This window comes from Leiobunum rupestre, chromosome 6 (genome assembly GCF_980474605.1).
Source record: "Leiobunum rupestre chromosome 6, qqLeiRupe1.1.hap1, whole genome shotgun sequence".
NCBI classification, from domain to species: domain Eukaryota; kingdom Metazoa; phylum Arthropoda; class Arachnida; order Opiliones; family Sclerosomatidae; genus Leiobunum; species Leiobunum rupestre.
Genome location: NC_143389.1, coordinates 56,472,593 through 56,486,705, shown reverse-complemented (window position 1 = coordinate 56,486,705; position 14,113 = coordinate 56,472,593). Strand labels below are relative to the sequence as shown.

The following is a 14,113-nucleotide window of genomic DNA, read 5'->3' as shown; positions in this document are numbered from 1 at the left end:
AGTTATGTCTGCAGAAAACTTGTCGTATTTGAAGAATTATGATCAAATTCGGTTTTGGTAACGTAATGAAAAATAATGAGCTAGGTGACGTCATTATCTCTGGTGACGTTAAACCGAGGGGTCCGTCACTGCGAGGAATCGTGTACGAGATTCCGAATCAAGGGATCTGGAATCAAGATTCTTGATTTTGCTAAGATTCTAGATTCTAGCCAGATTCCGTGATTCCACCATGATTCCTTAATATTCCGTGATTCCACTCTTGATTCTTTGATTCTTATTTGATTCCGTGATTCCACTCTTGATTCTTTGATTCTTATTTGATTCCGTGATTCTTGTTCGATTCCGTGATTCTTGTTCGGCTACACACTTGTACAAGGTTACTTGATTCATCTATTCGCAACCAAAACCAATCTAGCTGTTCGAATATTATAGAAAATGCGGTGTGACTAGGCAAATGACCAGTTAAAAATTGTCTAGGTCAGTTTAAAAAAAAATCGAAGGTGGTCAGTTGAGGGGTCAGTGGTTCACTAGCCCACTAAATAAAAGGGTCCCACTGGTGTTTGAAAAATCCAGCCCGAAAATCGAGTAGCAGGTGACATTTCCTTCCCTACGTCATAATTTCGCACCGGAAATTGTAACAATTCGAAGGCCGGTGTGGCCTTTAATTCAACTTGGTTTACGGATACATATTATGGATTAGCTCAGGTATTTCAGGGCACGGGGTCGAAGGCTAAGTCGATGGTCACTGCCACTCACTGGTTCACTTTAAAAAGTTCCTTATTTCCCACCCTGAAAAATGGCTCACTTTATTTTCCGTCTGCTTGAGATTCAAACCTCACCTTTCAAAGTTCCAAATTCGAGCCAACGCCGGGAGTATAGTGGCTCACTCCTGTAATCCCAAGCGTCCGGGAGGCAGAGTTTGTGGATGGCCGTGTGAGGCCGACCACCAATCCCCCAACGGGTGGTCGGCATACTTCCGCCACTGGTGTCCCCACCCTTGTTTCCACGTATCCCCCGTTGGCGTGGCCGTTACACATATATCGCCGTGGTTAATCAAAGACGTGAGGACTGAACTGTCCCACACGTTACAATCGAAAAAAAAAATTCGAGCCAACCAAATGATAATCGATTGTAATACGCCCGAGAATACGACGAGCTAATACCGAGGCTAATACGCTCGGTAATACGAATACGATTCACCTATAGTCACGTTCACACATACGCGATGCGTCTAAAAAGGTTTCAAAGCTCTTCAAATCGTTTTCGGCCATAAGTGTGAACCTAGTTAAATCAGAGATAAATTATAATATTATAAATTATCTCTGGATAAATCGCTTAAAACCATTTCAAATCACTAAAAAACCGTTTTCGGGCCTTAAAGCAAGTGTCGGCTCGACATCAAGTAGCTCTTTTTTCAACAGATGTCGCTATCGTAGACGCCAAAACAAGATAGTTAAGTGACATTTTGACCCAAAAGGCGATAATTATAGGTACACCTTGCGTTAATTGGATCCAGGCCCGTCTATCCAGGCATGGGCTAAATGGGCTACCGCCAGTTTTGGGGCCCCGGAAAGGCCGGCCATACAGTTTCTACTCTAGGGATAAGGGTTTAGTTGGTTAAATATTATTTATGCTCATTTAATATTATGTATCTTTTAGTTACGTCTAAAGTAATTTGACTCATAGCCACATCGTGTATCATACGGTACCTACAATATCTAAAACCTAACAGCGAGTCACTGTCAGTAAAAATCTTATTTCCAGTAGGCCTATGTTATACTTTTAAATTAAAAGTTTTGGTTGGTTAGTGGATAGTTGAATTTAGACAACGTACATACAAAGGCTGACCGTTGGGGATCGCAAAGGTCTTAAGAAATAATTTAGCACAGGGCCACAAAAGGTCTTAAGACGGGCCTGATTGGATCGTTTGTAAATTGGTGAATAACATAAATTACAGCAATTATAAACAATATTGTAACATGGGATATATAATTTAGGTTAAAGTCCACTAAATAAAGTATAAATTGTTTAATTATAATACTCAACGACGGTTCTCTACAAGGGGCACCAGGGGGTTTCGAAAAAAAAAGTACAAAAATTTCATCATTTACTTTTCACAATTTTTTTTTCTTGGAGTAATTTTGGTAAATGTGTCCACATTTTTCGATACCATGTAAAGCAATCATTTATTAACGTCACTAAAATATCCACAAAGTCTACATTGAAGTTGTATCGCTCGCCACTGAAAGGGGGCACCAGAATTAGCTTGGTCCTAGGGCCCCACAAGGTCTTAATCCGGCCCTGTTGAAGAGCCAGCTCAGGTTGTGGGCCTGTGCCAAACGCCAAGCCCTGAGGAGGAATGGTAAACGTCAAAACGGGAAGCTATGTTCCAAAGTCTCGAGAGGAGACAATCTTTATCTCAAAAAGGAGTTGTAGTAAGCAGTGTGTCAGAATTTATAGCCCGGTGTACCTAGTAACAGAGTCCATCATCATAGTGCCTTACGCCAGCGTCCACCTAGCCCGGACAGATGACAAACCTAGCATGGGTAGTAGTACACTACTACTGATGGTCGCACCTTTGACGCAAGCCACTCAACCCAGCAGAAGGTGCAACAATGGGTGGGCCATTTCCCACTTCGCTCACAGCAGTGGAATTAAGAGTGGATGTTGTAGATACTCCAGTTGACACCCCGCCTACGTAGGTAAAGAGTCAAACCCTTTGGAGGGAGCTCCTAAAGGGGAACGACGAGCACACAGCAGTCCTAGTAACCTGGCACAGCTGGTACCGGAAATCCCGGTGTGACTCCAAAAGGCCGGGAAACAGGACCGCCGTGCCCTCATACGGAGGCCTGCCGCCCCACAGTAGACTTCCCAATCCGCCGAGGCGGCCAGTTTCCAGCCCCCCGAAGTCGGAGGTGGAGATAGGACCATTTGACCAGAGCTAACATCTCCCAGTGCGCCACCACCCTTATGGGTTACAAGAGCCGGACCGCGACTCCCCTGTAAAGACACCAGTTATTGCACACTCTGACCCGTTAAGGGCCAGGTGTAGTAAGCAGGAGTGTCCACCGCGCCGCACGGAGTGAGGTTGAGGAGGTTCAACAAATCGTGTCTGAAGCGCAATGGTGGAAGCGCTGCTTCCGCCTCTATGAGACTAATGGCCGTTGAGGGCGGGACCCCAAGGATGACTCTGAGAGCTGCATTTTGAACCTTGTTGAGCTTAGCAAGAACAGTGGAGGTGGCCGACGCATAGAGAGAGCTGGAATAATCCATCCTGGAGCGAATGAGATGGGTATAGAGCAGTCTAAGGATTGCTCCTGTCGGCCCCCCAGCCAGTCGCCGAAATCGCCCTCATAAGATTGAGACGCTCCAGAGAAGTCGAGATCTGGGGGGCGATTCTGTAAAAATTCGAATGGGAATTCGATCTCGATACCCTATACCATGTCGAGATCGACTTCGACAATTTGCATTGATTTATGCTTATTCGAAATCTTTACCGAATACCATTCGTCGAGATCTTGAAGTTCGAAATGTAGTTTTCGATCGAAAATTTAATTTCGAATATTTACAGAATAGGCCCCCAGCCCATGAGAGACTGTCGTCTATAGTAACCCCAAGATATCAGTATGACGTCACCCTCGACAGGATATTGCGTCCTAGCTGAAGTTGAAGAACGTCTGGAATCTGTTTGATCTTGAATAGAACCATGTATTTGCATTTCAGCGGCTGGAAGTTTAGGCCCCATCTTACGCCATAGGAAGACCGTATATCCAGGCGGCGATATCATCTGTGTGTTCACCTTGGTCGACCGCCCTGGGACATAGCAAGGAAATCCCATTCAGCATGATTCTGAAGAGGAGGCCTGGAGGGGACTTACCGAGCTGCCCTGATGGACGCCCTGCTTAACCGTAAAAGGTGCCGATATTTTTCCGTGGACTCGCACTTGGGAGGTACGATTTGTTAAGAAGCTTTCCACCCAGCTGAGAAGGTTACCCTCGAGGCCGCAACGTTGGAGCTAATAGAGGAGCGCTTGGTGATGAACACCACCGAAGGCGTCTTATAGATCCAGGAACACCGCTAGACAAAATTGGTTGGTTGCTAGGGCGCACTTTGCCGCCGTAGTCAACCGGAAAGCATTATCCGTCGCCCGCCGACCCTTCCGGAAACCCGATCGGTCTTGGGGATAAAATGATTTTTCTCCTGGAACCAAACCAGACGGCCCAGTACCAATTTCTCTTTCTCATTACGTTTTCCCAGGTTCAGGAGGAGAGAGATATCTCTGTATGAATCAGCAGAAGTGGGGGACTTGCCCGGCTTTAAGATCGGATGGAGGATGGCTTGCTTCCACCTCGACGGCATGATGCGTGTGTGCATATATCCTGTAGCAATAGGCATTACAACTAGCGCGCTTCGTGCCATTAATCAGTCGTTTATAGACAGCCTTCATCCTTATGTAAGCAAACTGGTCCAACAGGATGCCCGACCGCTGGGCCCTGCGACGGGTCTGACGGACTTCCTTGGCCTTGTTAGAACAGCGTTCATCCCACCATGGAGGCTGACGAGGAGACGGGCCTCCCCCACCCTTTTTTAAAGGAATTGCAGCCAGGGCTGTCTGGCGAAGAAGATTTTCTGCAGAGTATCCAGATAACGGAGCGTCCCCCAGTGTGTCATCCAAAAGAATTCTAAACGTTTCCAGTCCACCGCTGGATAGTGCCAATGCATACCACTTGCCGTAGAGCTTGTAGTGTGTGCTGGGTCGCCTATAAAAATAGGGAGATGATCATTTGTTCCTCGGTTAAAGACTGTCCAGGGGGGAGTGAGCCAATGTGGAGCTTACGAAAGTCAGATCTAGGGCAGCCTCTGGCCCCCGAGTTGTGCGGCGGGTTGCGTCTCCAGTGTTGAGGAGAACCAGACGGTCCTGGGCTTCTAGCCAACTCTGGATGAAGCGGCCTTGCTGATCCGTATGACTACTACCCCAGAGTGTGTTGTGGGCACTGAAAGCGCCTAGGATAATAGCTGGTGTGTCAACTCCTAGGAGAAGATCGTCGAAAAATTGTCTGGAGGCTACACCACCCGAGTCATAGATGTTAAAAAGCGTAATCCAGCCAGTGGTAAAGCGGATCTTAAGAGCCAGCACATCCATCCCGACACATCCTGGAGAAGGAAGCTGTACCGTTGGAAGAGACCTAGCAACCAGAATCGCAACGCCACCCCTGGCGCCTTTCGCCGGGGGTGAGGGAGAAACGTGGTCCGCGCGGAACACATCATAAAATCCAAAGTGGACGTTAAAATTTAACTTCATTTTTCATTAATAGATGGCACCGCGCTCCACTCAAGTCGGTTTTTTTTAAAGAATAAGACAGATTTATGGCCATCTCTAATAACAGGGGCCTTTTCATAATACAGGTGACAATGATAGAGCCGACAGTTGCTGTAAGTGTGACCGAGGCTTATGACTGTGATTCCTTAAATCAATTTTAGATTCCGTGATTCGCACGAGATTCCGTGATTCACACGAGATTCCATGATTCACACGAGATTCCGTGATTCGTATGTGATTCATCGATTCGAGTAGGATTCCAAGATTCCCAGGGGTGGATTAACACTGACGGCGCCCCTAGGCACATAAAATTTTATCGCCCCAAATCCGAACTAGCTGTTGATTTCAGGTTTTGTTTTGAAAATTAAAATCCATTTAAAAAAAATATAACTTACTAACTTTTAAGTATCTACTAGTTTGATTTCCCTTCAACGGAGAACCTTAACCTTGGATCGGACCATTATCGTATTTTTTAGCGTTTGGATAATTGTGCAACAAGATTACTGTCCGTCCAATGTGGCGATATTTTTAATAAATTCGCCGAAGAATGATTAAATTTGACCTGTTTTACAGTTTCTTCGTTTTACTACATTAGTCTGTCTAATTTTGAACAAAACGTTTGAGAAAATGGAAAAACGATATCAGAATATTGGCGCCCCTAGAAAAGTGGCGCCCTAGGCACGTGCCTACTGTGCCTAATGATCGAGTAATACGCCCCTGAAGATTCCGAAGATTCGAATATTCTAGAGATTCCTGATTAGATTCTTGAGATTCGGAATCATGGAATCAAGGTCCGTACGAGATTCCTCGAAGTGACGGACCCCTCGCCTGTATCTCCATACCGAAAATGGCCAACGATTACGCCGCCGTAACTATTTTACTAAACTGATCGGCGGCGTTTTTGACCGGTATTTTGAATTATCGACTAAGACTATAAAGAGCGGTTTTACGTCAAATTTCCACTGAGAATCCTATTCATTGTAAATGAACCCTCATCCTTTACCCCTTATTGCCATAGAAATCTCATAGGTAACTAGAATGCTGCCGCCTACGGCCGAGCTTGACGCCAGTTCGCCTTGAACCTTCAGCCAATGAGAGGCCGTAGAGTGGTTCCGCGGGAGATAGGTGACGTCATTCACTCTGGTGACATTAAATTCTTGGCAGAACCACTCTTTGAGCTCTGATTGCCTCTGATCTGGCTATCGTCTGCCACGGCGTTTGGCCCATTTGCCAGTTACACGGCAGCATTCTAGTTACCTATGAGATTTCTATGCTTATTGCCAAACGAATCTGGCGTCAAAATCCTGAGATCCCCGATTGGTAATAAAACCTATTATACATACAATCATACGTTAAGGGGGGAATTTTGCCGGGAGTAGTGGCTCACTCCTGTAATCCCAGGCGTCCGGGAGGCAGAGTTTGTGGAAGGCCGTGTGAGGACGACCACTAATCCCCCAACGGGTGGTTGTCATACTTCCGCCACGGGTGTCCCAACCCTATCCCCAATTATCCCCCCGTTGGCGTGGCTTTAACACGTATCTCGCACCTGATTAATCAAGTGGACGAGCGGACTGTATTGTCCCACCCGTCACAATGGCTCATAACGAGCAAAAAAAAAGGGGGGGAATTTGTCTTGTTCTGCCGGGAAGGAGGTGAGCGAAATCTCCGCTGTAAACCACGCCCGTTTTTATGATAATCATCACGGCTACCGTAACGATAGTCTTCCATAATCCAGCATAAAGCTGCTCAATTTTGGTAATATTCGGGGATTATAAATTTACAGAATTTAATAAACTTTCATAATTAACTATTTAATATTATGGATATAATTAAAAAGAAAATTAACCATCTAAATTAAATATAATAAATACTTTCCGCCCTAGCGCACACTCGTACTCCAGCATAATAGTAGAATAACTCCAAACAGTAGTTTTCTCTTCATATATTCTAAACTAATCTTTTTAGTCGGGCTCTTCCTTTTTGATAGCACATTTTGCATGAAGTCATTACTTTAAACCAAAAACATGAGAAACTATCTCAACGAAATTTTTCTTTGGATTAGACAGTTCTGAATCTTACTAAACGTAGCCATATACATTTAAGCATAAAATGGATTTAGAATAATGACAAAATACATTTGCACTTTTTACTAATTTGGTAACAGGATGTAGTCATAGCTGGGTCACCGGGGCGGAGTTTAAAATTCGTCAAAAATTAGGTAGTCATGGAGGGAGGGATGAAACCAAGGCCAGTCAGTGCCCTCGCTATTTTCTGGAAGAAGCCATTTCGGACTGTTGAAAGTAAATTCCCAGGAATCGTTTTATTTTGTATAAATGTATCTTCAATATTTCTCGATTTTTCTTCGTTTGATATTAGTATTTTGACAAGTTTCTTGCAGCTTTTGAATTAGTTCTATTTATATTCTACGGTAGTGAGTTTAGAAGTTATTGTAATTTTTATTGAAAAGTTTTGGTAAAATGTTAGCACCCGCGTCGAAACTGCCTTCCGTCGCTTGGTACCGAAGCCACAGGTGTGGTGAAACCGGTAAGAGGGGGCTCGTTAAAACATCGAAATAATAAGCCCACAGGTAGTAAAAGATACCGAGGTTTTTTTCGCTTCATTGAAGACGCCATGGCATTTCTTTGCCCTGTAAGAATTCGTCGAGGAAGGCACAAAAAAGGTTAGTTGAATTATTTTCATTTGCTGTTTTAAATTTGTGTCAAATTTGATAGTAAAAGTATTAATAGGTTAGATTATATAGTATTTTTACTTTCTGTCTCCTAAAATTAATATCTCTTTCTGATAAAGATGGTGATAAGTTATCAAATCGCACACCAAGCATCGGTAGAATCACTGGAAGTGCAAGTATAGAGACTCTGGTTCGAGTTGGAATTGAAAAAGAACACGGCTTATCTCCAGATTCAAAAATGGTGGTGTTACATGACTTTACCCCTTGTGTTGATGATGAATTAGAGGTCAAACAAGGTCAAATGGTTAATGTGTTATATCAAGAGAATGACTGGGTTTATGTCATTGCCGAGAGTGGTCAGGAGGGTTTCATTCCTCATTCTTACTGCACCACCTACTCTAATCAACTTACTGGCAATATAAAACACAAGAAACTTCCACGCAATGAGTCTAGTGCAGATCACGATATAGAACAAGCATCGTCGCGAGGGACTTTATCTTTAGATAGTGGTCAACAGTCTGATACTGAAAGTTACGGCGGTACTCCTGGACTGAAGAATCAACAACTTTCTTCCTCGCAAAGTTCTCTGCCAGATGTTCATCCCTTTTTTAAGGACCCCGCAGGACGGTTTGTTGTCCTCTACACCTTTGTGGCTAGAGATGAGAATGATGTAACGGTTGAAAGAGGAGAAGTAGTTACTGTCCTGAATAGGGAAGATCCCGACTGGTTCTGGATTGTTCGATCAGATGGACAAGAAGGATTTATTCCTAGTGCCTTTGTGTACCCTGCAGAAGATGCCCAAGGTTTACGCAATTTTCTTATAAAGAAGTCGCTTATCAACTGTTTTATGTTAACACTCTTTATTATTATATTATTTTCAGACCAAGTGAATAGAAATGGAAATCAAGGGACCCTGTCTCACCAGGTTTCTAACAATAATAGTCACCGGACTGGGCAACCTAACCCTGATGAACTTAGGTTTCAAGGAGGTGGGAGTGAACTTAGATTTCTCGGTACAGAAATGTTGATGCTCTATGATTACAAACCCCAAGCTAGTGATGATTTGAGTGTAAGAAGAGGTGATTGGGTTTACGCGGATCTGAACAATCAAACTGTAGACGGTTGGCTTTGGGCGTATGCTCCAAAGACCAGAAAATATGGTTTTATTCCAAAAGCCTACGCTAGGCCTCCCGCTATGACTTCCCTTTAATTTTAGTGTAAATGTTATTAATTTTTACTTGTAGCTCTATTATATAGAAATACGAGGGAATAAGGCTTGTAATTTTTACAGCCTTAAAGAAAGAGGTTTTGTAAGCTACTGATTATATGAACCCCTTTTTCAAAGTTCTTGTTTTTATCAAGTAACAACAATTTTATTGTTGGAAAATTTCATTTGTAAATTTTATTTTTATATATAAATGATTTATTTTGGAAATTAACTTTACTTTTTTCCAAAAAATATTTCTGTAAAAGCTCTCTAAATATTTGATAATTCAATAGTATCAAAAGTGGATATTAATATCCACTTAATTTATATGTTATCTATAAATATTTCTAGGAATACCACTCCATGTCAAGAACAATGCTTTTTTTTTAGATAATTTATGATATTCATTCAAGTAGGTAGATTAGGGTATAAATATTGCCGACAATTTAAATTTAATCAGACGTTTTTGTAACAAAAAGCGGACAAATGCGGTTAAACATAGATAATTGGTTTCTTTCAAAAAATTATTACAAGGCAGGACACGATATTTTTGCATTTTTTTAGTACATAGATTTCAGCTGTTTTGGGAGGAGCATTATCCCGTTACGTAATTTCTATTCGCGAATCGTATTGCGTAAAATGCTTTAGAGGTAAAATCGTCAGCAGTATCTCATTGGATATTTGATTACGATTGGATTGTGATTGGTCTTGAACTCTCGTTCTTGTATATCACGTGCTAGCACCGGCTTTTTGCCTATAACATTTATGGCACTTTACCTCTTCGATCGAACGGCTGCATCTTGCTAAGTTGTCTCTACAGTCTACACAAATCTCTCTCTCTACGAATCTTTTAACTTCGACTAAATATTCCATTTAAGAAAGGAGTTAAAAATGAATGTGCAAAATAATTTCTTCGAAGGGACTGAAAAACTCTTGGAAGTGTGGTTTAGTCGAAGTTTGAATAGTAACGAAGGATCTGAAGGGAAACCTCGCGATTTGCGTAAAATTCCAAGGTAGGCTTAGTAGCCGTAGGCCTAAATAGTGTAATAACATGTTGAATGATTTCAATCTGAGAAGAAGTTAGATCTAAAGCAAATTTTAAATTGATTTCACTCACAATTTTTTACGAAAATTTCGCTGCTTTTTTAAATCGCCGTTCCTCTAAAAGTTTTACTTCCTTATGGTCGGTGTATCTGGTTCCTGGTTACCTAAATAAATTCACTGATTTGAAAGGTATGAGGAGGGCAGTGTATTAGATGATTTTAAGTGGGTGCATGTTCTCCTTTATACAAAGTAGTTAGTGCACTTTTTTGAACCACAACTTAACCAAAGTAATTTTCATAACTAGATAATTCATTTATTGTAATCAAAATAGTCTTGAGAATGGGCGAGTGAAGCCCTTAAAAAATTGTTACAAAAAGGAAGGATATAAATAATTTTCGTGAAGGGGTGATGTTTTAATAGGTGGAGGTGATTTGCAGTTGCCATTTGCGAACTCCATTTACTATCAACTATTGGTTCTGTTCCCCCTAATGGTGTATTATTTGCTGAATGGCTTATGCCCTAGCTCTTCAAGAATTGTAGCTAAAAAATATCTGTTGCATGAAAGAAAATGGTTTTAAAATTTAATAGTAGCATAGTGGCAGTGTAACCAGGCCAGAAATAATTGCAAAACACCATAGAAGTTTAACTTGATTTTCAAATGCCTGTCATTTCTCTTCAAATTATACTGATAAACATTCTTCAACAATAACAATTTCAAAAACTAGATGTTCAAGGTCATAGAACTTAATCTCACAAACTTAGTTTCTATGTTCCCTACTGATATTAAATTACCTAATTAAATTTTAATAGTCCATTCAAATTCCAAAATGATTTTGTACCAGTTACCCATCCTTGCAATCTGAAGGTTTAATTAGTAGCTTTGTGGAAATAATGGTTTTTTTAATGTTCCAATTTGAACTTCAAGATTTTTTATTTTAAGATCTGCCTGGGAATCTCTGCTTAAACTTGTTAAATGTGAGATAATTAGCTTCCGTAAATCTGACCAAATGGATGCTTACGTGCTGAGTGAAAGCAGTATGTTCATTTCCAAGAACCGTTTCATTTTGAAGACTTGTGGTGGAACCACTCTTCTGCGTGCTGTTCAACCATTGCTTTATTTGGTGCAGGAATTAACTGAATTTGACAATATACTGGTAAGTAATTGTAATTTACGTATTTCAACCTAATTGAAATTGAAATTTATCTCATCTCACCTTCCCAGGATGTATTTTACTCTCGTAAGAATTTTGTTCGCCCTGAACTGCAAGATAATCTTCATCGTACTTTTGAAAATGAAGTGCAAGCTCTTGATAACTTATTTGAAGGTACGCTTAAATTTTTACAATGTGGTGCCTTTTTCCTATAACTTTTATAAAAGGATTTATACATTACAAATCTACTGCTCATAAGTTGGCTGTGTGGTATAAATGTTTTGTCACCCATATTTGCACTTAAATATTTTTTAGAAGGCGCTGCTTATTGTTTGGGACGTGTGAATCAAGATTGCTGGTAATTAGGATATTTTAACTTTTTTAAATTAATTTTATGTAGAAAAAAGTAATAATCTGATGCTAACTGGTTGGTTGATAATTTTCATATTTTCGGCTTACAGGTATCTTTACACTTTAAACCCGCCTATCGGTTTTGGAGGAGGAATTCAGGTTCCGGACCAAACTGTTGAGATATCCTTTTAACGAAATTAAATTACATTTTTTTTGCTATTAGTTTACCATGATCATTTCCTTAACTGTTTTAATAAGTGATTATGCAAGATTTAGATAAGAAGGTTATGCGCTTGTTTACTAAAGAAGTATGCAAAACTGCCCGTGAAGCTACCCAACGTTCTGGCATTGATACTTTGATACCTGGACTTATGATTGATGATTTTTTGTTTGAACCTTGCGGCTACTCTATGAATGGGTTAATGAAAGGAGTAAGTCATTTTAACTCAGGAAAATTACAAAGTTATTTCTTACTAACTCTCAAATGATTTTAGGCGGAGTATATAACTATTCATATCACTCCGGAACCAAACTGTTCCTATGTTAGCTTTGAAACTAACATTCCACAGGTATTTATAAGTTAGATCAAATGAATTTTTTACCTAGTTTTATTTTAAACATTTTATTAACGAAGGAATGTTATAAAGAACTTATTGGTAAACTTTTGAGAATTTTTCGGCCTGGAAGGTTCATTGCCACAATTTTTGCAAATCAGGTAACTAAAAAAAACTCGTTTCCTATTTTTTTTTTAAATATATTTAACCAAAAATTACGCTTATATCTAGACTTCTGTTGCTTCGGGTGAAATGAAAAACGGACATTCTTTGGAGTTTTCAACTTTCCAACAGAAGGAACTTCAATTCTGTCGCTTCAAGAACTACGATCTCACCTACGCGTTGTTCGCTAAAGCGCCCAGCTGAGTCTTACTAAAAATCTCATCTAGACGTACCTCTTTCCCGATATTTTTCAATTTCCTCCTACTATTTTCTATATTTAATTATTCATACACCATTAATATGATATCGCTCCTTTCTCTCTTCATTCGTTGGGGTAAAGTAACCTGAGTTTCCGGAAAAGTAATGGGTTGTGTTTATAACTTAAATTGGATATTCGTCTTATTTTTAACTAAGTAAAGTGGTTTTAACGGATACAAAGAGAAACCTTAAAATCAAAAAAATGAAATTGCTCGTAAGGTTGTCCACTGTAATGAGCGGTCCAAATGAATGGCCCTTTACGAAAGAAAATATTCCAACCTCAATTCTTCGTGTAACTAACCATTCTTCGCCGGATACGGAACATCAAAACAAACCGTACAAACGAAACACGTTTGTCAGATTTTTCTTTCTTGGGAGAGTAATACCTTTCAACTTTAATTTTATATTGAAAGACTGGAGCGTATTATAACTGATACAAAGACTTTTTTTTAACAGAGATTAGCTCTAAGATAGTTGGTGTCCCTGTTTCGAGGGAATAATTTGTGTTTAATCCCTTACAAAAATTGTACGCGATATTATCTGTAACATTGATAGAAATAATGCAAAAATGACAAAAGCATTTAATTTCCAATTTTATTTATAATCAATAATGAAATGAAATGAAATGACATGTTTAATGTGCACATCAACGGTACGGAAATACACAACAATTATACAATATTATAATACAATGAGGTACTTTATAGTCTGGATGAGGATAGTAAAATAATTTTAAAGAACCTAATATCTTATCTTTAAAAGTATGTAATCAAAGATTTGAATTTATTAAAAAAAATCAACATAGTGATAGTTTTTTTGGTAGTCTACATTGCTTTTTATGTTTTATAAAATTTTAGTACTGCATTTTTTAGTGGGACTACTGTTTTACCAGATGTTGGAGCGGGCGTTCTCTGACTAAACGTGTACTCTTTTAATTTTAAAACTTAACTATTCCAGGGCTGTGAATTACTCTATGCCATAAACTTTTTGTCTGTTCCAGGATATTAGCGCTACCAAACTCCAAAAGCGTGTCAATCGGACCTATTTATAATGAATGTTACGAGCAAAATACAAGTTGGGAGGGGAGAAGGGAAAGTATGCGGTATGCCTTGGGGAGGGAAGGAAGTTAAAACCAACAAATAATGCCTCGTAGTGAGGAACGGAGGAACTAAGTAGCAGTGGTCAAAGTTAGGGGTCGCCCTCACAACGCCGAATTCCCATATCACCGAATTATCTTTTCTTCTTCCTGTATTTGTGCTAGGCCTCGGTTTTAATGTTTGGAACATAGTTATAAGTAATGTATATAAAGGTCTAGATAAATTTCGGGGCGTCTAAGCCTAACATAAAATACGGAATTGACACCTAGCAGACACCGAG

General features: G+C 40.2%; 2 protein-coding genes across 3 annotated transcripts; both read left to right on the top strand.

Moving 5' to 3' along the window:
• The first annotated feature begins 7,465 nt into the window (after positions 1–7,465).
• On the top strand, positions 7,466–9,420 carry Dlish (Dachs ligand with SH3s). The gene is made up of 3 exons (XM_090178685.1): positions 7,466–8,000; positions 8,129–8,812; positions 8,891–9,420. The coding sequence occupies exons 1-3, from the start codon at positions 7,952–7,954 to the stop codon at positions 9,217–9,219; spliced, it is 1,062 nt and encodes a 353-aa protein (XP_090034811.1). The 5' UTR covers positions 7,466–7,951; the 3' UTR covers positions 9,220–9,420.
• Positions 9,421–9,955: 535 nt separating this feature from the next.
• SamDC (S-adenosylmethionine decarboxylase) lies at positions 9,956–13,526 on the top strand. 2 transcript variants are annotated; one of them, XM_090178474.1, is made up of 9 exons: positions 9,956–10,229; positions 11,201–11,414; positions 11,483–11,585; positions 11,727–11,769; positions 11,873–11,942; positions 12,020–12,193; positions 12,257–12,331; positions 12,397–12,477; positions 12,548–13,526. In XM_090178474.1, exons 1-9 carry the CDS (start codon positions 10,108–10,110, stop codon positions 12,680–12,682), a joined length of 1,017 nt encoding a protein of 338 aa, XP_090034600.1. In that variant the 5' UTR covers positions 9,956–10,107; the 3' UTR covers positions 12,683–13,526. The 2 variants fall into 2 exon arrangements, with proteins under 2 accessions (XP_090034600.1, XP_090034602.1); XM_090178476.1 differs by lacking the exon at positions 9,956–10,229 and adding an exon at positions 10,411–10,449.
• Positions 13,527–14,113: the final 587 nt, after the last annotated feature.